Source organism: Limanda limanda, chromosome 9 (assembly GCF_963576545.1).
Source record: "Limanda limanda chromosome 9, fLimLim1.1, whole genome shotgun sequence".
In the NCBI taxonomy this organism is placed as follows: Eukaryota; Metazoa; Chordata; class Actinopteri; order Pleuronectiformes; family Pleuronectidae; genus Limanda; species Limanda limanda.
The window spans coordinates 8,058,914-8,085,483 of record NC_083644.1 but is presented as its reverse complement, the minus strand read 5'-3'; the positions used below and the strand labels follow the sequence as shown (position 1 = coordinate 8,085,483).

General features: G+C 40.7%; 1 protein-coding gene across 1 annotated transcript; it reads right to left on the bottom strand.

Moving 5' to 3' along the window:
* Window positions 1–804: 804 nt before the first annotated feature.
* On the bottom strand, window positions 805–26,174 carry lepr (leptin receptor). Its single transcript, XM_061077566.1, has 21 exons — window positions 26,050–26,174; window positions 21,765–21,822; window positions 20,367–20,419; window positions 18,705–18,899; window positions 16,028–16,145; window positions 15,096–15,286; window positions 12,937–13,085; window positions 11,480–11,621; window positions 10,508–10,668; window positions 10,316–10,415; window positions 9,592–9,691; window positions 8,446–8,657; window positions 8,124–8,278; window positions 7,773–7,926; window positions 7,566–7,648; window positions 7,216–7,429; window positions 5,068–5,277; window positions 4,438–4,521; window positions 4,260–4,353; window positions 3,706–3,781; window positions 805–3,563 (listed from the first exon to the last, which is right to left on the bottom strand). The coding sequence occupies exons 2-21, from the start codon at window positions 21,776–21,778 to the stop codon at window positions 2,664–2,666; spliced, it is 3,405 nt and encodes a 1,134-aa protein (XP_060933549.1). The 5' UTR covers window positions 21,779–21,822; window positions 26,050–26,174; the 3' UTR covers window positions 805–2,663.
* Window positions 26,175–26,570: the final 396 nt, after the last annotated feature.

The following is a 26,570-nucleotide window of genomic DNA, read 5'->3' as shown; positions in this document are numbered from 1 at the left end:
TTAACACGTGAAATTATTTCAAGACACATGGCTGCACTTTGCTCAAAGATGCAATCAAGTAATGTTGATATGTTTATTATTCTCCATGAGTATAAATGGATTAGGAAATGCATCATTATGAGATGTTGCTGTAGTTGATCATTCTAAAACATGTTATGGTTTGTCCAATACACCTGTGTTTTATTTTTGCATGTAAATATTTTATACTTTATCAGCAATTAATTTCAAGTAACTTAATTTCAGTAAAAGATGAACACAAAACAGAAGTTATTATGGAAGCTGAAAGATTCTTAGATTTAGTTCACAGGGACATCTAGTGGACGGACACGGCAGTAACTGATGCAGAGACTGTTTCTTGTTCAGGATGTCATGTGGTTCCTGACTTCCTCTTAAACAGCTAAATAAAAGATCAGGTTTAAAAAAAATCTCTCTGACGTATATATTCGTTAGAAAATCCCCCACCAAAAATTGAACAGAACAGTTTAGGCATCGTTATGTGTGTTTGTCTTGGTGTCATCCTGATGCATTTGCTTGTTGCGGCCACAAGGGGCAGAGCAGATCTATGCACATCTGATGAGGCTGTGTGCTTTTGTGTATGTATGTAACTTCCAATTAACAATTTAAATAACACTAGACAAAATAACCCACACAGATAATGGCACAAACTGTACTGTAAAGAGGTTTGACTGGTCTGGTTGTCATTAAGACTATAAAGGTACCGACATGAGTGAGTGAGGTGATGAGCAGATCTTTACTCTACATATGAGTGTCTGAAGTTTGCATTGTTCACTGATCCAGACGCAATCACAATAAATATTTTTATTTTCACCATCAAAAATAGACAAAGATCTTCATGTGCAATAACAACAACTTTTCACCCATGTTCAAAAGTTTCCATTCTTGTCTTCCTCTCGTTTCAAATATACAATATTTAATCTTTAGTTCACATCAGACAGTGAGTGCTTATGTTGATGGGCGATGACGCTGAAAAGAAAAATAGATCACATTTCTTAAACACTATAACAAAAGTCTCAAATACATTACAGCACAAAGTACAAAAAAAATACATTCTTTGGCTTGGTGGGCGAGTGAGTTCGAGCAGATGTTGATGAATTCAGGCCCCAGATAAATCCACCTGTCGTCACTGACTTCAGCTGCTTCCATCGGCGTGTGGTTTCCTTTAGTCACACCAGCAGCTCCGAGGTGACGTCCAAGTTTGGTCTTTCATAGTCAACTGTGCTCTTTATATTCTCTTTCAACCTGTTACGTGTTTCCCTTAAAAGGATTCAGCAGAGTGAGAAACATATTTTCAACATGAGGAGCAGATGGAGTAAATGTAGGCACACGTCATTTTTTTTAAATGTGTTTATATAACCTGGCCCACTAACACCTGGAGTTTGTCCACAATGAGAATGGACACAATCTGCATTCACTCCCGGGTCAAATCCACAGGAGCGCCTCTGTTTATGAGGAAAGCAAACTAAAGAAAAAAAGAAAGGCAACTTCTCTACTGGCAATGGGAAAGGATTCAATTACCTTTTTGAGTTGGTTTACCTCCGTCAAGAAAAAACATGCATACACCCACTAATTCTGGTGTAAGAGAGGTACAACATAGACTGGATATAATGATGGACGGCACCTGACGGACAGACGTCAGTGTGTAAAGAAACAAGTACTTTTTAACACGTACTTTGACTTTTTATCATTGCTCATGCCCCATCCAATAACATTCAGGAGGCGGGGTTCATGCCCAGTACTGCAGCCAGCCACCAGAGGGCGATCTAGCTACTTTGGCTTCACTTTTGGGGAGGCATCATGACGTCCATCTTTTTCATCAAGTCTATGTCTCAGCACCCTCGTGCATGAGTAACCGAACCTGCACAGTTTGCAGAGGATCAGGACGACACAGTAGAACCAGAGTTTAAAACCCTGTAAAGAAAGAAAGAAAGAAATGCCCCATGACTGAGGCTTGTGACCTCATGACGTCTTCACACAATAGCAGCATCGACTGTTATCAAATTGCAACCACACATAAATCAAGGTACTTTTCCTTTTTTGTTGTTTTTTTTACATTTTCCAGCTCCACACCTTATTACAGATGCTTTCAGACCTGCTGTGAAGTCCCAACATTTTCCTGGAGATTTCCAGAGGGTCTGTGTGAGAGAATGCAAAATGTCCGAGTCAGTTGCTTTGGACATTTTTCTGGAACTTTTCCAGACAGCCAAGTGAGACCTATAAGAATACAGCAGGAAAACCGTCTGGGGAAAAATCACAGCTAGCGAGTAGGTGTGTCGATGACACTGAAAAAGCTTGAAAACGAACATCTCAGGATGACGAATGAGGCGCCATACACACGGATGAGGCCAACTAACTCGACATCTAAATTCAGGAGCTATTGGCGATCAGAGCAGACGCCCGTGTTGTGCTCTTCACATGTTTTGTTTACACGTTATGTTGTTACGTGATCCCCCCCCCCCACTCCACTGAAATCTGCTCTTGTTATGAACACGTCTGATCCTGACAATCTCATGCCGTGTTCCTCATGTCAAACTCCCGGACCCATTTTGTGTCCAAGGGAATGGATGCAATTCCACTTTAGTAATTGCTGAATGATTCCACAACACAATGGTTTTAATGGTGCGTGTTTCCATTGAAACATAGTTTCAGGTTTTGCTGTCATGTAGTTGCCTGGTGGACGTAGCAGTTCTGAACTGAGGGAGGTACAGTGGAGAGAAACCACCTGTCGAGGCCGACAGAGGCTGCATGGCTCCGCTCGAGTCCTCCACGCCGAGCAGAGGGCGAGACTCCACGCCACAGTCCTCCCTGTTCAAAAGCACATTTTTGCCAAGCTCTTCCTCTTCCTCACTCTCCTCATCCTCTGCCGGATAGTCCATTCCCAGATAGTACAAGTCCTTCTCACCTCTCCCCTCGCCCTCGTCCTCTTGCTCTGATGTTTCGGAAAGCTCTTCCACGGAGTTGTAGGAGCAGGAGCGCCGCGGGTCGTCCAGCTCGCCGCCGCGGCAGCTCTCCAGCTCCCACAGGCCGCCCGGGAAGGATCCTGAAATGTCGGAGTTGTTGGCGGAGAAGTTGCCCTCGTCGCTGGAGCTGCTGCCGCTGCCTCCCTTGTACTGGAGATGAATGGACGGTAGGTCCTGCTTGGGATCAGAGAGCAGCACTGTGGCGTACGTGATTGAGGACTGGGCCGAGTTCTCAGTGCTGCCTGGAGGCTGCGAGACGCCGGGTTGTAACTCGATTCTCGGGTATGAACCGGGCAAATCATCCAGATTAAGGGCTAAGGAAGGAGATCCACCCAACAGCACCTCGCTCTCCGTGAACTGGCCTTGGTCGACCTCTGAGTCAAACCCTGGGGGGAGAGAGATGGATAAGGCGCTGGGCGGGTCAGTGGTCAGCGGCACAAGCGGGGTTTGGACCAGGGCCGTGGTCAGAGCTTCGAGGTCCGCTTTGTCCACGATGACGAGTTGGGAGATGTTCTCAGAGGGCATGAGCAGCGACCAGTTGGGGAGAGCCTCTGAGGGTCTGAACAGGTGCTCCAAGGTGTCGATCTACAAACAAAAACAGATGGTAAATAGAAGAAGGACGTTCAATCGATAATTACCTATAACATTATCAGTGTTGGATATACCAGATGCGTTGAAGAAATGAGCATTCATGTTTCAATTCTTCGTTAAAAATGCGTATATATACCTTTTTGAAGTCCAGTCCTTTAGCCCACGAGCACTTATTTGGGTTGGGTACATCCTTCCACACAAACTTCTTCATCCTGGGAATCAAATGCAGGAAACGTTAAGGTTGTGCATCCAACCATCTTTTCTTTCTCCCCTTCCTTTTGTCTCTTGCCTGATTTCTCCTCCCACCAGCTAACATCAGGTGTAATTAGACCCGTGTGACCTGTTAAATGTCACGCTGGTCATTTGTCACGGTCGGTGTCTCTGCTTTCTCAATTAGAAAGCAGCACGGGGAGTAACATCATCTATCATTTCTTGCAAGTGTCAAGGTAGAAACACAGATTCACGACACACTGATGCTGTGAAACTGAGTTAAAGAGCGAGACAAATATAAAGATTTGTACATAAAAAAGAGGTTGTTTTGCAGCTGTAGATTAAAAACACCTTTATTTAAAATGATGATGTTGTGGATGCAGATGGTTTTGTGACCTGACGAATTATTAAACCTCACAAACTCCTCACTTTTCTGAAACTAAGGAATATAATTGCTTCTGACTGAAGAGGTGTTCTTACTGGTTTTGGGAGAGGATCAGAGTAACAAACAGGACAATTGCAAGGAAGGAGATGATCATCAGCATCATGAAGGCTGCAGGGTCTCCTCTGGTGGCTGTAACAGGGACAGATGAGAGGTTAAAGGTGATAAAGGTGATGAATACGATGCTGCAGAAAAACATGTGAATATTGGTCTCACCTTTTGTGTACATTGGCTCCCCCTCTCCGTCTGCAAACACTGGGAACAAGTAGAAGCCGAATTCCTCTGAGCCAAAGAAATCCCCTGTGAGAGGACGGACGAGGTTAGAGGTCAGGTTGGTGAGTTTATATGACAATGATACACTTGGTTTAAACAGCAACTTTTCTTTAAGTTACAAAGTGATACTGTAACTTTTACTGAGCAACAGTGCCCTCTGCAGCCACATGGGGTGATTAACTCTGTTGGGCTCTCTGTCTAAGCGATTATATTACCCATGATCCCCATTGCTTCCTGAACCAGAGAACCCAATGTAACAAATACACTAAACTCTGAATCTTTGAACATTTGAATCTTGCTTCGAAACACATGGACAAGGGTGAAAACAAACTTCTTGGCAGAGGCAATAAAAAGCTACACACGAAAGTAAAACATTAAATAAAAGTTTTATGGTGAGATTTAAAGTGTTCCAGAGTTTGGGGCACTAACAACACAGTCACCCTGACACCAGCTGTGATCTAGGAATAACCGGCAGAGCGCCATCTACAGATCTAAGTGAGCATGTGTTTATTTGCTTATGAAGAATTCAGTGATTCCGTGATCACAGAAAAAAATAAGAGAGATAGATGTCACCTCTCAGATGTCCAGGATGCTCAGTGTAGGGAAGTCGGACCCACGTTACTCCACTGTGGGCTTTCTGATGATCAGACCCGTGCTGTCTCTGTGGTACGGTCCACTGCACCACCATGGACACAGGCACAGAGCTGTTGTCCAGCAGAGTCCAGGACAGAGACACGGAGGTGCTGTTGACGACCGACACACCAAAGGAACGCAAACAGCGACCTGCACACCGGAGAGAAGGGAGAGGAACAGAGTCATGAAGCACAAGCTCAGCAAAACACAATGGATTTCAGGGATTAAAGGAAACCAGTACAATCACTTTCTTCTCTAATGCTCTGGAAACAGACTGGAGCTGTTTCAGTTTATTTAGATTGAGAACTAGTGACTTCCATGAGCATTGTTTCCTGTTTGGCCTATTATTAAATCAAAAATTAATTTAAATGTGGTATACACATTCATACTATAGCTTATGAAATGCATTCCTCATCTCATACATCTTCATAGGAAGGCTAAGACTTTAATTTCCCCTATTTAACAATTATTATATTATTATAAGTACTATCATAAACATTTCGTTAATAGTTTATAAAACTACAATGAAGCTATTAGTATAATAAACGGATGAAATATAAAAATACAGTAAAACACATCATGTAAAACAAGTTAAAATTGTTGACAAATGCTCAATAAACACCTCATATGTCCTTATGGATGCACACAATTTAATTTTAAACCTATTATGTGTTATAAACCATCCACTACATACATATGCTCATCAAACCCCTCCTCGTAGCCTGAATATAAATCGAGGAACAAATTATAAATTTAAATTAGAAGAACACATGAAGTTGCTTTAACTCGGGTCACAAGAGATCAACACCTGAATGTTTTAATGAGAATGAAAATGTAAATGTGAATCACTTTGCTGCTGCTTTAGCTGAAACCATTTGGTCAGAACACTAACGAGAAAATGTCCAACTAACGGCTTCCTCTGGAAAACAGAACGTGACCATCTTCATAAAAAAACCATTAAATCCTGCAGGTTAGTGGTTTTCATGAAAAGCAGCCTTAACTGGATTATGACTAATAGGAGAGAGACACAAACATTTCTATGTATTGCAACAAACTCAGGGATTCAAAAACAAACCTTGTGACCTTGGTTCTGCTAATGGCTTTTACTACAGTCACACTAATGGCAGCAGGAGCCACATAAGGGCTTTTAAAGGGTCCCTATAGACATGTATATTAAGTGGAATGACTAAATGGATTAAGAAGGATAACAGGAGTAAACAGGTCGTAGCCACAAATCAGAAGAATATGTTGTAAAGGTCAAATTAGGTGATCTGCAGATTAGCGTCCTAAGGACAAAATATTTTTTTTATGAGAAATGCATTCCAGAGACAAGAAAAAAGAATTAGAACATTTAATACGATCACTGGAAACTCTCTTGTCTGCATGTTTTTCAGCTGTTTTGTGTTTGATAATAACCACATTCTATTCATTACAGTGTTTGAGTCTGATAATGAAAATAATGATTTGAAATATTTTACATTCTCAAAATCCTGATTGATGGTTTTAGACTGATCCTGGTTTGTTCCAAGGTGGATTCAATTGTTTATATTGGGATTTATGTTGTTTCTAGTATCATTTTTGTCTATATCTAATCTCATTTTTAGCCCCTTTCTATGCAGGGACATTTTAAAAAGTATTTCATGATTAATTAAATTCAAAAGCTGTACTTTTATTAAACAGGGTCACCTACTTTCTAATATATGGCTGCAGTTAATGATTATTGATCAATATTGATTCATCCATCCATTATCTGGACTTCTTATCCATTTGAGGGTCACTCTATTGATTAGTCTATAAAATATCCACAGAAAAGACAAAAATTTCAATCACAATATTCAAGTTGACGTTGATTTACCAACAGCCCAAAAACTCCCAGCTAGAGAAGCAGCAAAGTTTCACACTCGAACAAAACTCAATTATCTGACGATTTCATTATCTGCTCGGCTTTGGTATTTTCACATTGAGTTTATAATTGGATTGGTTTTGTGGGACGGGAATGAAAACGACAAGGAGGGTCTTAACTGATCTTCCGGAATAACCTCAGTCCCCAGTGGAAAAAAAGAAGAAGCAATCTCTCAGCTCACTCACGTTTAGGCTGTCGTTCCAGCGTCATGTGGATGTTGTTGACGGAGCTCCCCCGACTGTTGATGGCCGCCACGGTCACAGTCTGCGGCTCCTGGTTCCACTCGAAGCTGTAAGAGGACGCCTGCTCGATCCGCTCCTTCGTCACGGCGCCGCTGGAGGCTCGGTGCTGGACGATGAATCCGTCCACACAGTAGGAGAGCCCTGACACCGGGAGGTCCTGGAGGACGAAGCAGAACGTTGAGTCCTGAATGCTGAAGTTGGTGTTATTCTAGATTTCTTAATTGAATTATATGGGACTCTGGGCTTCGAGTACCATTCTAGCCACATGTATTTTCATATTCTCATGTGTGTACCTTAAACAGCAGCGTGACATAAGTCTGGTTCCTGTTCGGGTCATCTTGAAGAATCCTCCAGAAATCAGGACCACGCTCAGGAGCTGAGGAGGAAACCAACAATTGCATAACACTGCAGCTTCCTCTCTGTGAGTGATGGTGGCGATGGTATTTGTGGAAAGGTTGCATCATTAAAAGGCTTCAGGAGGGAAATGAATGGTGTTGTACCTCCGCTGTTTTGTGGAGCCGAGTAGACGGCTTTGCTCCAGTCGCTCCAGTAGCCGGTGCCGCTGGTGTGCATGCAGCGCACCTGCACCACGTACACTCGGCACATGTCCGGCACCGCAACCTCCGCCATTGCAACCCGCACTGGCCTCTGGACCTGCAGACATGACAGATTATAATGTGATATTTCTCATTTGGGGAACTCAGAACTAAAAAAAGAGGATTGAAGGTGAACCCAGGCCATCATCGTGTTTGCTACCTTTCTATCGATTACAAATAAATTAAGAGATCTGATCATCTGTTTTTTACATAAAGATCTGTTAAACCACAGTATCAGGCTGAACTTTCACGCACCTTCCACTCGGGCTGGGCTCTCATCATGGACGGCGAGTGGTACTGAAGCTGACACTGGAGCCCCTCGACGGGCAGAGACGGGGGCTCCCAGGTGACCAGTAGGCCCCCCCTGCTGTGGGTCACGGCCTTCACGTTAGTGGGGGTGTGGGGTTTCACTGCAGGGAAGAGAACCAGAGTTTAAGTTTGTCTCGAGAAATTTCACAAATCTCTTATGTGTTGGCATGGGTATGAAAACTTCTGGAGAGCAACTATGAGTTTTATTTTGAAATCAGAGAAGACAGATCCTCCTACAGGAAACGACTCTGAAACCACTCGTCCTCACCGTGATCTATGGGCGACAGGTAGACAGGTTTGGACCTGATCGGGCCCAGCCGGGACTCCACCTCCAGCCACAGCTTGTAGCAGTTCATCCTCAGCGGCTGAATGGTGCAGCTTTTGCGATCGGATCTGAGGTGCATCTGGCCCACTTCCTGTCCGACTTCCTGTCCCGCTCGGTCCCTCTCCTCCATCACGTCACAGGGCAGGTCGGCCCACCTGGCGAGGAGGAAAAACAGAGAGCAACGTTTTTGTTACGTTACATCTGGTCCTTAGTCGTTCATCAGCCTTCTCACAGATACAACCTGATCTGTGAATCTGCTGATGCTCATTTAACTTATTGGATTATTACAATTGGTATATTACGATAAGATACAAAATTACAAGATAAAAAAAAGATACAATATGGTTACGAAATGCTACGTTACATTATGCTAAGATAACAAACAATATGATATCAAAGTGATTTGATAAGATAACAAATAATAAAAATAACGTAAGGATACGATAACATACAGATAAACAATATAATAATATAAGAAACCATATAAGATAATAACATAACTGTGTAATACAAATTAGTAATAACAATATTACAAAATCTAAAAAATTGCAATATGTACAATATAAACCAAAGATATTCTCTGTCTGCAGTATGCAGTGATAAAATGATTGCATTTAAAAACAGATTTATTGTTGCTGCCTGTGGGTTTCTTCAGAACTCATTGTTTCATTGTTGAAAAGCTTCAGAATCCTCGTCCTCCTCCTGTTTCCTGCACCTTTGGATTTATTTTTAACAAGGCCACTGTGTTCCCGGGTCTCAGCAGCTAATTTGGTGACAACAAAAGCCTGCTGTTGTTTTTGTTACCTGAATGAAGCCAAAGACTATGAACATAAGACACAAGTATTATACTTATCAGTCCTGATTGTTGTGATAAGGGCTTTGTTTAGTTCTTTTGAGGTCATGACTCATGATGACGGTGATTTTCAGCAGAGGAAACAAAGAAAACAAGTATTTCCAGTGTTTGACTGGAGAACATGTTGTTCAGGAGTCTCCAGGTTTTATGTCTGAATTCAGATCCTTGATTTCATGTTGCATTCACAATGTCAAGATGTTCAAAAACACTTTCATCTACTGTAACACTTTGCGTACCTGGATTGGAATTTGGGCTCAGTAAACTGTGTGACCTCCCAGTGGCAGTCCATAGCATCGATGTCCCCGTTGGTTACACAGTTGATATCAATGGAAGCTCCTGAAAAACACACATAAAAAATTCAAACTAAACCCAACGTAGCCTCTGCACTGGGTTCACTCCAGGTCACATTGTTGTGATGTCACACGTCAGCACTCGGGTTTCCTGTCTTTGTCCTCGGCAGCAGGAGGAAAGACACAAAATGAGAAATGACTCTCTGCGATCAACTTATCCCAGAAATCTGTTGCTCAAATATTTCAACAACCTTTCAACTAATTGTTTTCACACCTTGTTTGTGTTTTATGAATTATTAAAGTCTGCTACTCGTCAGTGGTGATGGAACTTCTCAAAGCATTGAACCCCTGGGTCCCCTGGAAACGTTTCTGTTGTCGTTTTCTCCCTATTTGCAGTGAGTTTCTGTATTTGCATGTGTTGTGACATTTTTTGCAGCACTTGTGTCTTATTGATGATGAAGTTGTATTCTTAATCTGCAGGTGCTGTTTTCTATTTGTATGTGTTTTCTTAATTTGCAGCATGCTGAACTCTCTCTCTCTCTCTCGGCCACAGAACTCATCATTGTAAGTGATAATCTCAACGACTGCATGTTCACGATAACAGCAACAACGATGGTTTGTATTTTTTAATGTCTGAGCAGAATATGAAGTTTGATGCAGCACAGCTCACCCTGCACGTAGATCTGGCTGTAAGGGATGGTCCACTCCTCGGTGCACCGCAGCAGGTCATACATCCGAGCCTCTGAAGGACGCATTGTGATCTGGCTGACCTGGTTTTGGGTTAAAGGAAAAGTCAGTCATCCTGCATTCACTTATTTACCTGGACTGTACTCTTCTAAAAGGAGAATCTCTTATTTCTCACCCATTGGTTGACTTGGTGGTACTGGCTGTGACCAAGCCGCTCATCGTGGTTTAGAAACCACACGGCCGCGCTGGCGTTGACGCTGTGGTTGTTGATGACACAATAGACCGTCACGTCCTCCCCCGCTCGGATCACAACTTTCTCAGGGATGTAGCTCACAGCTGTGGGCGTAAAGAAAAGTGTCACAACAAACGTCATCACAGTTTCTTTCATGATTTATGACTTTTATATATTTGTTTTCACAAAAATACGCTTTGTACTATTTCTTTCAATGAAGGTCGAAAGGGAATGAACAAGAGTAAAACAAAGAACATTCATCAATCAAACTAAAATGATATTTTCTATCGCCCACAATATAAAAACTGGATTTTTACAAAAGAAAACAGACAAAAAGGAGTTGTTCTGAGTCTGGAAACGAGTGTGAGGGTTTGAGCTCTTCAATCCATGTGCACTGAATCATCAGCAAAGCAGGTGAAGAACTCAACAAAAGAAAAGTTTTAAAGAAAGGGTTTCCTGTGTCACTGTTGTTCAAAACTTTGTACATAAAAAGTAAAAAAAGCCAATCTCTGGATGTCATCAACAAACGCATTGAAGTTCAGGCTCTCTGGGAAATTCCTGGACAAAATTGAACAAGAATCTATGTATTGAGAAATTCATGGATCAAGCAGCATTGCCAAATTTAAAACCACGCATGACTCAAAATGCTGTTTCTTTACCAGTTTTTTTTCTGCATATTTTTGTAAAGCCTTAAAGAATCCCTTGAGCCCCAAACCCTGTGGTGAAAGCTGTGGGTCTGCAGGGATTTTCAAACAATTCCTCAAAAGCTTAGTGAACCATGTCGGTTGAACTGAGTCACACATTAACGGTTTAGAGGAAGAAAAACCTCTCGGCTGCTAAAAACCTTGCAGCTGTCCTAAAGAATCCACTCTTTTGTATCAGTATATCTGTCTGTGTTTTAGATGTGGTTCTCACTGTGAAGGTAGATGTGGTGACTTTCACTCCAGTCGCTCCACAGCGGAGGCTCGTCCAGGCCGGAGCTGCGAACCTGGAGGGTGTATTTCAGTTCTGGTTTCAGATCCAGAGACAATCTGGGCTCTGCAGGCACGGAAACCACCTGCAGACCGAAGAGAGGAGAGAAGCAAACGTTGCATCAAAGACAGGGTGAGTTTTTCAGAGAGCGCACAACTGAATCAGCATAAATTATACTCATTTAAAGCCCTTTATAGAAGTGTCAAATTACAAACCTGCCTCTGTGTGCAGACAATTTATCACTTTATATTTAACTAAAAGTTTAAAATACATTTAAAGGTTTCTTAAGCCGTTACTTAAAGGACTAAAAACAAAAAATGTATCAAAAGAACTTTAAAGGAAACTAATTTGAGGAACATGTGTTGTCGGCGATTAGGAAATGTGCTGATGAACACTAAGTGAACTGTTGAATGCTGGGTGTGCACTCTGAGGCTTTTAAAACCGACTGTGAGCAAGTCGCACTGAACAAACAACTCTGTCAGTGGAAATGTGCTCTGGATGAAAGCAGCAGCAAATATAGACTGAATGAAGTAAAGTCCGTCTATGCTTTCCAGTGGAAAAAAAGTGTAGCACTGTTTCTAAAAGAAACCTTGAGGATATGTCCTTGTTTCTTTATTTCACAATATGACGGCTGGCCGGGGTCTTTCCGTGTGGATTTAGCAGCTTGGATTATTGGAGACTCTAAACTCCCTGTAGGTGTGAATGTGAGCATCAGTGGTTGTTTGCTTCTACATGATTGCTTGTCAGTTCTCCCGAGTGCTGGCGACCTGTGCAGGGGAAACCCCGCCTCTCGGCCAACGTCAGCCGCGACTCGGATTGTGGTGGAATTTCTTGTTATCTGATACATTGAACTAAACTGATATTTCTGCAGTCAATTAATCTCTCTGATGTCAACCCAGACAATTCATCACTTTTAAGCTTTTGAGGCGTTATGTGCACCTGACGTTCAGACTTTCTTTGCAATCTACAGTTAAACACGATAATTCCTGCATTGAGCTAAATGAAAATGTGAAGCTCCTCATGATGGCTTCTAAGTGTTTGATAGAAAGTGACATTTTAGTTTAAGCACTGTACTTAAAGATTACATTACTGCAACTGAGTCGCGTACTGCTTACAAGGAGAAAAGACAACTTGATCATAGTATTTTAATAATCATATATTCTTAGCAAATAAGGAATTTTTTTTGTTTGATTAAATCATTTAAAATTGATTAATAAAAATAATAATTCCTTCCTGAAATATAAGGGTTTTCTACATTTTCTCCATCAAGTCCAGAAATTTAAGATCTTTGATTTAATCCAGATAATCTGCAGGTTAACTGATCTAATGAGGATGAAAATAACAAGTATAGACAACCTGACGTCCCTCATGCATGCAATGTGTCACAGGTGAGTGTTTACCTGCCAGGCTGGGTGAGTGCTGTTGAAGGCGTATCGGACCTCGTATCTCAGCGGACCAGTGCCGGAGTCCGAGGGGTCGTCCCAGAGTAAAATCAGCTCTGCCTCTATGGTCTGAACGTGCGACAGGTTGACCGGAGGACTCGGTTTCACTGCAGAAGAAGAACACACACAAACTGAACTGTATGCTCCACATCACAATCAATAATCAGACTAACAGTCATAATGTTGCTTTAATCCTGCTGTAGGAGCAGATTGTATTTTCAAAAGGTCACTAAATCCTGTGCATTATCACAATAAGTGTAAATGAAATTAGAGGGATTATATTGTCCCAGTAAAACATACATTTGTGTTGGGTTTCAATCCTTTCTACGGGTCACACATCATTCTCATTAGTCACTGAACACCTTGGGTATTTCCTTTCTTATAAAGAAAACAGGACATAACACGACTTCACACCTAAATCTGTCATGTGGTGTAATTCTGATCAATACTCAGGATTATCAATATTTAATGAATGGATCAGTCACGTCTCCTGTGCAGAGTTAATGAAAAAATAAAGAATTACAAAAATATCAATTTCTTAGCAAGCTTGGCATTAACGGAAAATACCCTTCACTTTTTGGTATTTAAATATACACAGGAGATATATGAAGCTCATGTAGGGGAATTCCATAGGGGACTTTTGAATAAAAAAACACATGACATCTAATCTGAGCATCACATAGAGCCTCAAATTGAAGGTCAACGAGCATTTTGGGTGGATTTGGTGTCAGTTTCATATTCACTGTCATTGGCTGATGTAATAAAGGTGTAATAACAAGCAGGTCTCAGTTCTCAGGCATTGAAACCACAAAGATGTGGGTGTATGAACGATTAGTCAACAGCGTTAGTCATAGCTCAATGCTTTCTTTTCCAGACAGATGATAATTTTCCTTCTGAAAGGATAATATACTTTTTTGAATTAGGGTGACGCAACATTTGATTTACTTTCCACATATAACATAGAATCACAGCAGCAAATCGAACAAAAATATAAAATCTAGAAAACACATAGTTAATAGTGTGATTCTGTTCTGCCCTGGCAGTTTAACCAAAGAGGACGAAACAAACATGGAAAGTCACTGTGGAAACCGAACAGCTTAGACACACACAGCCACACACACACACACACACAGACACACACGGCCCCTCGGCCCCACAGTGTCAGGCTGTATTCCAGTCTTGTCTTCTAATCAGACCTGAATAAGACGTTTTCTTCTTATCTGTTTCATCACTTTGAAGCTTGACTTTGTTAAATATTTAAAATCTCTCCAGTTTCATATATGGCTGAGTTTATTCTCAGCACATTAATGCCAGTAACTAAAAGACTTAAATAACGGGAACTTAAACTCTGGAGCTGTGATTCCACTTCAAACAGTGCATCACATTCCAATAAGTGTGGTCACTCCTCTACAATACCAGAATGTATATTAGCCGCCTTAATATTTCATATCTGCAGATATCTGCAGATTTCCCAGAGCCCTTTGGGAGAACTATCGTCCTTGAGAGGCCCAAACTTATTAAAGGTCAGGAACTGTATAACCCAAATCAGGCACTGCAGACGTAATGCTGACGCTTCATAATCACATTCATTTATACTATATGATGACAAATAACTGATTATTCAAAAAAAAAAAAAAGTTCATGCATTACTGCCCTGAATGATGTAATAGTGACATCATGCTGACGTCATTCCCACCATGTGATCATAGGTTGTTTTTTAGATCCATAAAGGTCTATAAGATTTAGGGATACCTGCATGACATCATTTTCTAACCTTGTTTAGACTTCCTCCTCCGTCCTTCATCATATGATATAATATTACGGGAAATATATATAATGCATCTCTGATCAATATAAGCTTAGAGAGGCTCTCTAGCCTCCTGATGTTTAGACTGTCGGGGTTATTAAATAATTTAAAAAACATAAGTAGAAAGCAAATCTCATTTCTCCAGAAGTTAATGATTTACCAACATGAAGATAAATGCAAGAATCACAAATGTGTCCTTACGGCTGCATTAAACTTTTGTTTAGAGGAGCTATGAATCAAAATCGAAGGGAAAACTGTGAAACCAACAAAAAACACAAGTATAGACACAAAAAATAAACCACTTTCGTACCAGGCCTGGCAGGAATCCTGAGTTGAACGGGCGGAGCTTCGGCGTTGGAGATTCCTACAGTTACCACGGCGATGAAGCTCGTCGTGGTGTCAAGAGCAACGGAACAAACGAGGGAATCCTCCGCTTCACAGATGACAGGATTATCAGACGGAGTTTGTCCATCGTTCTCCAGTGAATCATCTTTCTGGGACCTGGAAACACAGTGTAGGAAAATATAACAACTTTAAAATAATAACCTTTAATGGAAACTACAGATGACTGAATGTCCAAAAACGTAGCAAATAAGTGGAGACATGATATAATTTATTGTTCTTTATAGTATCTTGGAGGATTTATGAAACATATCTTTAATATCTACTCAACATAAGACCAATTGCCTGCCAGGTTCATTCACTTTTTATGAGCGATATTTGATAACTACAGACCTTTTCCACTTTCCTTTGTAGGTTTGATTGTTGCCTCAAATAATTCTTAGGTTTTAAAGTTGATGGAACCATCTTACCTCATAATGAAGCTATTGTTTTTTTTATAATATCGCTTTATTTTTATTAGTGCATTTAAGTGCTCAGAAAAATAATGAATTTAGAAACCGCAACCTAATCCACTAATGTAGATTGCATTGATGAAAACCTCCAGAGCGGCTGAAAAACCCAGAGAGGTGAAACTGTTTTGTAGTTTGTATTTACTTTGATGTTGTGTGACATGTAATATCGACACAACGCCTGGCACCTTTGATCCAGTGTGTGTTACAACAGTGTCTCTCTAATCCAACGGCAATAAAGATCTGGAGCCAGTGTGATATCACTCTCCCCCCCTGCTTACCAAAGTAAACACACAGGCTGAGCCCACCCACTGAGCCCCCCAAACACACACACACTCTGGAAAAGGAAAGCATGAATGGAACAATAGGAGCAGCACAGGTTGATACTCACATCAGCCGCTGGAAGCTGACGGCCATGACACCTGCGTCCTCAGAGGTTTGAGACTTCAGATCACAGGTCAGTGTTTCCCAGTTCACATCCATCCTGCACGTTACCTCCAGACAGGGGCCTGAGGGAAAATCAGATTTCCATGTTAGTGGCAGCGTCGGTGTTATTACCCCCCATGTCGTCCACCTGTTGAGAGGGACCCCGCCCCCCCCACGATGGAGGCTTCTGAGAAAGAGGCTCGCCTTAGTATTTAATGCTGAGGCGTGCTCCTGCTTTAATATTATCAATGTAAGGCAACATAGAGTAACAAGGCTCCTCCAGCTGCGCAGGTTCAGTCATGAGAGGGAAAGTGATGTTGAATTTATTCAGGTGGAAGCTCCGAGAATTAATTGTTGAAGATCATTCATAATATTATTCTTAATTAATATGCTACCTATTTATCTTGTGTTTCTGTTTTTATTCTTTCTACCACAATATTTTTTATTTTATTCTATTGTATTGTATTTTATTTTATTCAAATATACCGGCTGCTATGACGACTTAATTTCCCTTCGGGCATGAATAAAGTAATCTATCTATCTATCTATCTATCTATCTATCTATCTATCTATCTATCTATCTATCTATCTATCTATCTATCTATCTATCTATCTATCTATCTATCTATCTATCTATCTATCTATCTATCTATCTATCTATCTATCTATCTATCTATCTATCTATCTATCTATCTATCTATCTATCTATCTATCTATCTATCTATCTATCTATCTATCTATCTATCTATCTATCTATCTATCTATCTATCTATCTATCTATCTATCTATCTATCTATCTATCTATCTATCTATCTATCTATCTATCTATCTATCTATCTATCTATCTATCTATCTATCTATCTATCTATCTATCTATCTATCTATCTATCTATCTATCTATCTATCTATCTATCTATCTATCTATCTATCTATCTATCTATCTATCTATCTATCTATCTATCTATCTATCTATCTATCTATCTATCTATCTATCTATCTATCTATCTATCTATCTATCTATCTATCTATCTATCTATCTATCTATCTATCTATCTATCTATCTATCTATCTATCTATCTATCTATCTATCTATCTATCTATCTATCTATCTATCTAGAAGCCCTACCTCTGGTGTTGGGGGTGCATTGTAAGTGGTGCAGGTGGAAGCTAAAGGAAATTCTAGTGTGACTAACATGCAAGTAAAGAAGAGAAAGACTCTTTGAAACTCTGATCACACCCTGTGGACCTTGGTGTGTGTTTGACATCGAGCTGAATCACCTCTTGACCGTCGAACATAAAGTAATCGAGACGCACGACTTCAGCGTCTCTGTTTAATTACCACTGCATCACCGAGGCTCTGCCACCATTGACTGAGTTGCGTCACAGATCGATGTAAACACACAAATCTTCCTCATCCCTCTGATCTGTCTCATTGTTGGCTCACCTCCACCTTCACCTCCACGCTGACGGTGTTAAGAGATCATGGTATAGTGAGGACAGCACCAATGTCAAGCAATCCTGCCCATGCCTGCTTATCTCAATAAGGAATTAAAAAGGAAAATGGAAATAGCAGGATCATCGTCACCAAATTGAACAAACTGAAACAACACATTAAATATGTCTGATCACATTAATTCTTAAGGAATAAATGAAATCGGTGAAAGTCCTGGTTCTGCCCTTTTCCTTGTGATGACTGATAAAAAACAGGAGCATCAAACCTCATGACCCAGACTGTGTGACGTGATCACAGCACAGGACTCATGTCCTCGCCCACCTTGACAGGAGGGACGCTGGAGAGAAATCCACTAAAGTGTAATGAGCCAGTCAGGCCGATCTTTGGGGACATCTCTGTCAGAGACGAGCGATTCAGCCGGGGGGGGAAAACACATCGGCTGCGTCACGCTAACAGCCGCTGTTTGTTCTGATGAGCAAGAGCCACATCAAACCTGCCTGCTGCTCCGTGGGTTCAAAAGTGTATCGCCTCCACGTGTGTGGTAAACAAACACAGGGTGTTGCGTCATGCAGAGATCAACGTCTGTCCCGGGTGGTTTGACTCAAGCCGAACAGGGAATGGCACAAAACTAAGATGGCTCGATAACACCGCTAGGGAACTCCATGCGATATCTTTTAAATCGTAGAAAACACCTATTCAATCAAGCTGCACAAAATAACACATAAATATCATAACATTCCCCTAAATATGACTAAGTCTCATACTTTGTGAAATGACTCAGGGGCTTTGACATGGTCTCAGTTTGACACATCCCTCACCACCATGCCTCTCAGAGAGGAAACTGCAGTGTGAGCAATTGTTAATTTCCTTCCTCGGCTCGTGAGTTAAACAATATATGTTGGAAAAGTGCAAGAGTATAATAACCCCCATGTAGCACCTAAACAAGTCCTTTTGTTAGTGTTGCATATTAAAAGAAAAGAAAAGGGAAGATAAGCAGTTGCACAACCTGCCTTGTAAAGTCTGATACTGATCAACTCATGTTAAATAACTACATCATATGCAAGAAGTCCTTCATCAGCCTGGACAAGAAAGACTGACAACGATGACAAGCCTTGATCAAGATCTGTTGGTAAAGGTTTGTTTTGCAATCCTGAACAACTCTGACAGATAGGATGATCATTTTTCATACCCGTGTTGACTGGACTCTTCTCGGTTGTCAAGCTGCTGAAGCGGCAGCGGGGATCGTGCAGGAGCTTGGACTCCGAGCGGTTTGTCTCCGGATCGTTAGAGTGGGTTGCATGCGAGTCACAGCACAGCTCATCGTGCCACGGGAGGTCCAGGGCCTGGAGAGGAGCTCCGTCCTCGGGCTTCAAACACAGAACACCTGCCACAGAGAAACAAACAAGTTAACTCATGTCTGACACAGTGGGAAGGAAAAAAAAACTCCTCAAGAAGTTTTATTTTGAAGGTTTTGTCTGCATCCTGCAAGCCACAAGACAGTTTGATGAATATCTGGCAATGTTTTCTATAAATATCAATTTACTTACATTTGTATTAAATCATTAAAGCTACTTGAGTTTCAACTCTTTGCAAATATACATATTGTACATTTGTCTTAAGGTTATAATATTAAAACCGAGCTAATGTAATAAAGGTATAAAATAAGAGTTTATATAAAACTATGCACGTATAAGAACCTAATGGAAATACGATTTCATTTTTAGAAAAACAAATGTGTATTAATTTGTGAAACGTGAAATGAAATAGGTCAAATGTATTTCCAGTTATTGGCACATTTCTCTTCTCTATTTAATTCAATAACCAAATGGCAGAATTGGCAGGATAAAGTCTAAGGTCAGGCTGAATCTCACTCTGGGTGTGAGAGTTCTGTCCGCAGTTCCCTCTGCAGATCTTTATTTTTCGTTAATAAAACACCAAAGGCAAGAAAAACCGTTTCATCTGCTCATTAAATTCACTTCTGAAAGAATGTCCACCTCAGGGGATATTCTCATTCATAGTTGGCTTCTGTACTTTTAGTTTTTAGTGAACTAGGAGTCATTGTTTGTTATTAGTAGCTGTGTCTGTGAAAATCAGTTTTATAAAAGCCACAAGTAGAGAACAAAGACCTTGTTAGTGAACACCTGACAGGTTACACAGGTTATAGATCTCAGGACTTGCAGGTGAAAGCTATGATCAAACAACCTGCTCCTTCAGTGGACATCAATTTGGCAGCTGAACCGAAAGGAGCCGTGCACGAGGGAAATCTGACCACCATCCCAAAGTAATAACTCTCACAGACTCGTGCGTCAACACTGGTGTGAAGCTTAGGTGGACTCACACAATGTTATTTCCTCAAACCTCTGATGATACAAATGTCTGCGCCAAGACTTTTTCTGGAACTGACAATTATTTACAAAGACCTGTTTTGAGTGACAGGGAAAGTTTTATCAATTAATTAAAAGGTTTTGAGAAGTACTTTGAAACATCTGTTATAATTAAGTCTCATAGGTATGTTTTGGTAAATCCATTTGGTTAAAGAACGTTAAGTAGAAAAGAAGGCTGTGTTAAAACCATCCTTTTAATTTTCAGGAACTAAGCTGCAATATACAAGATTGCATTGTGCGTATTAAAAAATACACATTCAAAATATTTAAAGAAAACTTAAGTGATCCCAAATGGAACCCTGAGGAACTTCTTCACAGAAACACACAGAATTTAATTGCATGACTGACTATCACTGGACTTATCATTGGTTTCCTACAGATTTCTTTTCTTTATTCATCAGTTGGCGTAGAGATGTTCATACAACAAGCTGAGAGTTCACATCTGCTGCTTTGGACATGGAACTCACCAGGGGACACCAGGATATTCTGCATCAGGACGGTCAACACTACAAACCGAAACCTGCAGAGTGACAGAGAGAAGAATGGATAGAGAGTAAATTAAACAGGAGGGAGGTGAAGAAATAGTTAGAAAATGTGCAAAAAAAGCAAAAGCTTAGTGTTATAGATAGAAAGATAGAGCATGTTTATGAATAATATTAAACATTTCTAAATCCTGTTAGTTCAGGTTAATCATGTGTGACGAGGTCCATTTAAATTGTTTTTACATAATTTGGGTGTGTTTTCTTTATAATTTGATTGTTTTTTTAGCCATTTTTTTTATACCTTGTTGAAATCACACATGATTCCTTGGAGTTACAACACTCTCTGCTCAACGGTGTAAAGGAATGTCGGTTTGATTTCTCAATCGGAAGTGACGAACATGGCAGTTGGAGGATTGCACTTGAATGCCACTGTGACAAACCTTGTGCCAGAGACAAGGGAACAGTGACAGTGACAGAGTAGAGAGGAAGAACTGGTGGACCAACGCCTCTGTGCGTGTGATGACACATCACACCAGACGTGGGTCAGCACTTCTCATCAGAGGCTGCCAGCAGGTTTATTGTCTGCTGATATTCAGGCTTGCTCATCGTGAATCAATGGATCCCAGTCAGGGGAAATCGTCTCAACACCAGATGCTAAACTAGATGTTCATGTCGCTATCAATTGCATTAAAATGGATATTTTTAATTAGTTTATTTAAGACATATGACTACTTCTTCGAGTGGCTTAAGCTACTTATTCCGACTTTTTCACCCATGCTCACTCAGTGTTAATCGCATGTTTGAATACAATGTGAATGTTGTGAAGTCATATGAGGATTAATATTGTTTCAAATTTCCTGGAAAACTACAAAATATTTTGTAATTTTCATGCTTTATTGTAAACGTGTTTTTTCGCGTTATAAGAAGATACTTTCACGATATAACTTGTTATTTTCATGTTATTATGACACACAACCTTACGATATAACACAATATTTCACATGACAACAACACTTTTTGCACTATAACCCGATGAATTCTTCTCTAATATGAAACTCATGCTTGAAAGAAGAAATGTGCTGAGAAAAGAAACTCATAAAAAAGGCTCGATTACACAATCTGCCTGGGTGGAGATGTGTTGAGATGTGTTGAGACTCTTGTGTCGTTAGGGGCGGAGGATGATGCACTATCCCAAAATATCTCGTAACGTGAAAAACATCTTCTTATAACAATAAACCTTTCCCCTACATGATACTGATCTGCTCTGTCTTTTTCTGCTGTTTTCAGAATGAAGCCTTCATCCTTAGAAAGTGGGGAAACTCCCATCGTGATCAAACCAAACACAACAACAGATGAGTCTACATCCAAAAGTGTAACACTCACATTGTGAAGGTCATGGTGTCAGCATGGCCTGGCTGGGCTCTGGCTGGGGTGAATCTCACTGAGGACAAAGACAGAGAAGAGAGGTTAAGGTGCTAATACGCTAGGATTTGTAAAAGTGCTGCGAATAAACCAATGTGTCCTGATTGGAATAAACAAGAGGAACATGATGTAACTCAGGAAAGAAGAAGCGGACTGAATGCAAGAGTGATTTTAGGAGCAGTGGCATTGAATAAGCAGCAGAGGGTTTCTCAAACACATCCAATTTAGGGAAGATCTCTCACTGATAAGAGAACCTCCCATTCCCCGGATACAACGCTCCGCAGCTGCAGTTCATTCCTGAGGAAAACAGTTTGCGCCCTGCGGCACAAGAAAGGAAGAGAAGGACTGCTTTCATTTTCCCTAGAGGTCACAACACCTGACAGAATCGTTATGAAACCACACACAGGTCACTAACAAGAGGCTTCTGTATTAGCATGTTTCAGTTTTTATGCCTCAGCTGCAACGACAGTTGGTGGCCAGAGGCGTTTGTCCTGTTCTTGTGAAGAATCTATCTCAAGAACACTTTGTCCGCGGAATAACTCAGGAACACTTCCAGGGGATCTGTTCAAACTTGGTTCAAAACATTCACTCAAACTCAGGTTAAGATATATCTCAACTTTGGCGTTAGGAAATCTCTTTAAACTTGATCGAGGCATGGAAGTGTAGCACCATAATTCTACTTGACCATGAAAGTCTAATAGTTTCTTCTCAAATATCAAATATTTCCTCTCTGATTCCCACATTTTGTGTCAGATTTTTGAATTTCCCTGCCGCTCATTATGAAGCTCTCCTCTGTTCGTGTTGTTGCCAAGAGAGAGGGAAAACAAATTAATACTGTGACAGCTCCTATTAATTCATTGATATGCAAGACCAGGACAAACACACAGGATGAAGTGAAAAACAGCAGCACGGCTGGACAGAGGCGCCAGGAACAGTTTGTTCAGTTTAGGGTGTGTGTTTAGTAAGCTGATCATTTGCAAGCCCCATCTGTAAATGTGTGCCAAACCCTCTCAGTGTGTAGAAGAATCTATCAACGTGTGCAGTGGGTTTGTACGAGTGTGTATCTTACACATGTGATCAACAGGATATGTTATCAGACTGGCACAGAGGTAAAGTAAACAAAAACAACTAAGTGTCCGCTGTGAAGCAGCAGCAGGACACAACAACACACTAGGAAGCTTCTCATGTATTTTTCCCATTTTCTGCACAGTTAACGTCCATCATCAGATTCAGATGTGCCAAAGACAGTGTGCTGACTTGACACGAGTCGCCCTGAGAGGAGTGATAAGCTGTTATGTAAGCGCTCTGTGTTGTGAGGGACAGATTTTAGTTTCCATATTAACAGGAAGAGAAACTTAAACTTCTGGAATTTACAAACGGAAAAACCCTCAAACCTCAAACTTTCACACATTGCTTTCCCTTCCACGTTTTAACGTTAATATTTAAATGTTCCGAGGTTTGTTGTGCTCTTTTTGCGGTGAAACATTACAACGACTGAAACACAGAGATCTCATTTGATTCCTCTGGATTTCTGTTTGCTTTTATGACCTAATACCTTGGATCCTATTTATGATGTGAATTATTTGTACAGGCAAACAAGTTTAGTTTCTGTTTAAATAAAAGATCAAGAGAAACCACTGAAGGCAAAAATATTTCAATATTAGCCTGAGGTTGTGTTTAAAGGTAAAGCTCCACCTTCATTTGTATGTTAGACAGAGACAGAGCCTCCACCCTGCTTCATTAAAAACAATATGGATAAAATCCCTTATCACCCCCTAACGTCAACATTCATTGTTGGATAAATCCTGTTCTGAAAAATCTATTTAAAATCTGTTCATGCCTAAATTAATCAGAGAGGAAAATTTATCTGAGGCTAATCCGTGAAACTTATACATGAAAAATCAAGCACATTAATATCCAGTGATGCCTAACAGTCAACAGATTTGAATCGCCGCCCACGAAGGTTTCATGGAAACAGAGATATTAATAACATCACAGTATAAACAGTCTCACATATGCGAGCCCATTTCTGCCACGGACATAACAAAATGAAAACTGTAAGCTAAATTCAATAACAATAATGAGATCAAACAGTCGAAATTATGAGAGAATGATAAAAATCGTGAGATAATGAATTAAAATTATGAGATGAAGTCATTATTTTTGAATTACTAAGCCATTATTTTGATGTACTCCAGTTATAGCTTAAGATTGAAGCTCATTATTTTGCGATACCAACTCATTATTTTGCGATGATAAATTATTACTTGGAGTCGGTGAGTCAATATTTTACCATAAAGTCTCTATTGAGATGATAAGTTACAGTTTTGATTAAATTAATCATCATGTTCAGGATTATTTGTGTGTTTTAATCACAAAACTCATATCATGCCTTGTGGTTAACTGTAGATCACAGTATTATTCAGCACGACCACAAAACTCCTTTCACATCAGGCTGCTCATGTGTTTATCCCCAGATGGTTTTAAGTGTTCTCATCTGTATGAGCTCCACAGATGCAATGATTGGCTGGAGAATCAGTCGACTCATGCAACAGTTTAGGTAATTGATAATTGATCGAGGTAGAGAATTCGCTGCTGGTCTTGGTCAAGTAGGTTTTATATCACGTGGGCTTCAGGCAGTTGTGATGGTCACGTTACACCATCTTCACATGTTCCTTAAGATACGATAACTCATTATTTTTTGAGAAAATAAGCAGCTTCCCAAGGACTCGTCCTCTTTCATGCAGGAAGTGCACGTGTGAATATGGCTCAGCACCAGTTCATTCGTCTGAGCTGACCTGAGTTGGCCGACTGGATGTTCTGAGTTTAACCGCGATGTGAGACCTAACACTGACACGTGGAAACAACAGAGCTGTGCAGGGTTGAATGAACTGAACACAAGGGGACAAGAGGACGATGTCCCAACTCACAACATCTTATAAGTGGATTCTGGCCAAACTGGGTCCAAAAGGTCACATTGTTTAACTTTGGGACTTGAACAGAAGCCACACAGGGGATAACATGCAGCTGCAGGAGACTTTATCCAAGAGTTTAGGAAAAACGTGGTAGTATAATAATACTTATAATAGTTCTTACAACATTTGTTTTGGTTGTAGAAAACCAGTAAGATGCTAAAACATTGATTCTCACTGTCTCCGAGCTGCAAACAGGGAAACTCACAGGAAACTATGCAGCTCGTGACTCATCTAAGGATCAGTAGCGTTGCTTTGTCTGAATTCAGCCCGATGGAGCTTCTGTCCTCTCTTGTCTTCTTCGGAAAACATTCGGCTGGATCAAGACGAGACTATTTTCCACATGCATGGGAAGCTCTGCCCCCCCCCCTCTCTCTCTCTCTCCCTCCCTCTCTCCCTCCCTCTCTCTCTCTCTCTCTCTCTCTCTCTCTCTCTCCTCTGAGGACTCCACCTCGCCAACTATTCATCCAGGTCTGACTCACTCCCTGTCAGCCAAGAGAAGAGCCTGCCACTGTACACTGAGACTAGCTGGGGCTTGTTTGCCCCCCCCCCTCCCCATCATCATCATCATCTTCATCATCATTATCAACCACAGCAGTAGGAGCGGCAGCAGCAACACATTTATGACAACTTTTACTCTTTGGATCTTTCGCATTAACGCCACACGTGTTGATATGTTGCGATTTAAGGTGACTTTTTAATTCCTGGTGACTTCCCATTAGAACACATATCTTAATAACAACAATAATAATGTAGTAATGTCCTCAAAAAAGTTATTTAAGGTGCCTCTTCCTTTTTTTTACAAAGTGAAAGGTGCCACATTGACAAGAGAAAAGCATACCTAACTCCATTATAATGATAACAACAACAATCATAATGCTCTTTAAACTATTAAAAACCATTAAAGAAGCAAACAGTAGGAAGTAATTCAAATAATAAAAAGTGCAGCTTTAGTTGTATCATGAAACATAACAACACAAACAGCAGATCTTAATAGAAGTGTTGGACATTGTAAAATCACTTTTCAAAGGTAAACTCGTCCTCGTCATGATAACAGATGTGATGGAGGACAGATGAAGTTGAGTGGACACATCTGGACAGAGGTGTGAAAAGAGGTGAGATGTCAGAAGAACGCAAAGAGGGAAGACAGGTCGTGTCTCAGGCTGACAGATGTGACCGAGACGTTCCACCTCTGGAAGACAGTCTGAGAACAGAGACTGGGAAACAGACAGACCTCTGTGCTGGTCAGAGAATAAAGAGACTGGTTTTCTTACATCGCTCCAGATCCTTTTCTCCTTCTGCTCCAAGTCAGAGAGTTTAAATATCCTCAGTGAACATCTGTCCCGGGGTCCGTGTGCGGGACTGAGGAGCTCCCACAGAAAACAGGTTTCACACTCACTCTCTCTCACTCTCTCTTTCACTCACTCTGAGAGAGAGAGAGAGAGAGAGAGGGGGGAGGAGGCTCTCACTGACACGATGCGTTCAGGAACACCTCTGGAAATCCTATCGTTTTGTAACAATCATTCGGTCAGGAGTAAATCCAAAGACAAGGTATTGGAGGGAAATAACTCAGTATATTTACTCAATTACAATACTTGAGGACCCAACTTTGAACTTATCGAGTATTTCTAACACATGGTTCTTCATCTTTGTGTTGGACTGCATTCACTGTACGACTCTTTGTTTATCATTCATCTTTTTGTTTATAAATATTTAAATTTGCAGATTTGGATCTTATTTGTGATTTAAATTGCATTGTAATTGCACAGTATTGCATTAGAACAGAAATATAGTG

Excerpts from the sequence above, each read along its gene's own strand:
- lepr (XM_061077566.1), bottom strand. Across the intron at positions 18,900-20,366 it reads GAATATCCTGGTGTCCCCTG|GTGTTCTGTGTTTGAAGCCC; the intron begins GTGAGTTCCATG and ends TCTCTGTGGCAG. Across the intron at positions 9,692-10,315 it reads CAGCCAGATCTACGTGCAGG|GAGCTTCCATTGATATCAAC; the intron begins GTGAGCTGTGCT and ends TGTGTTTTTCAG.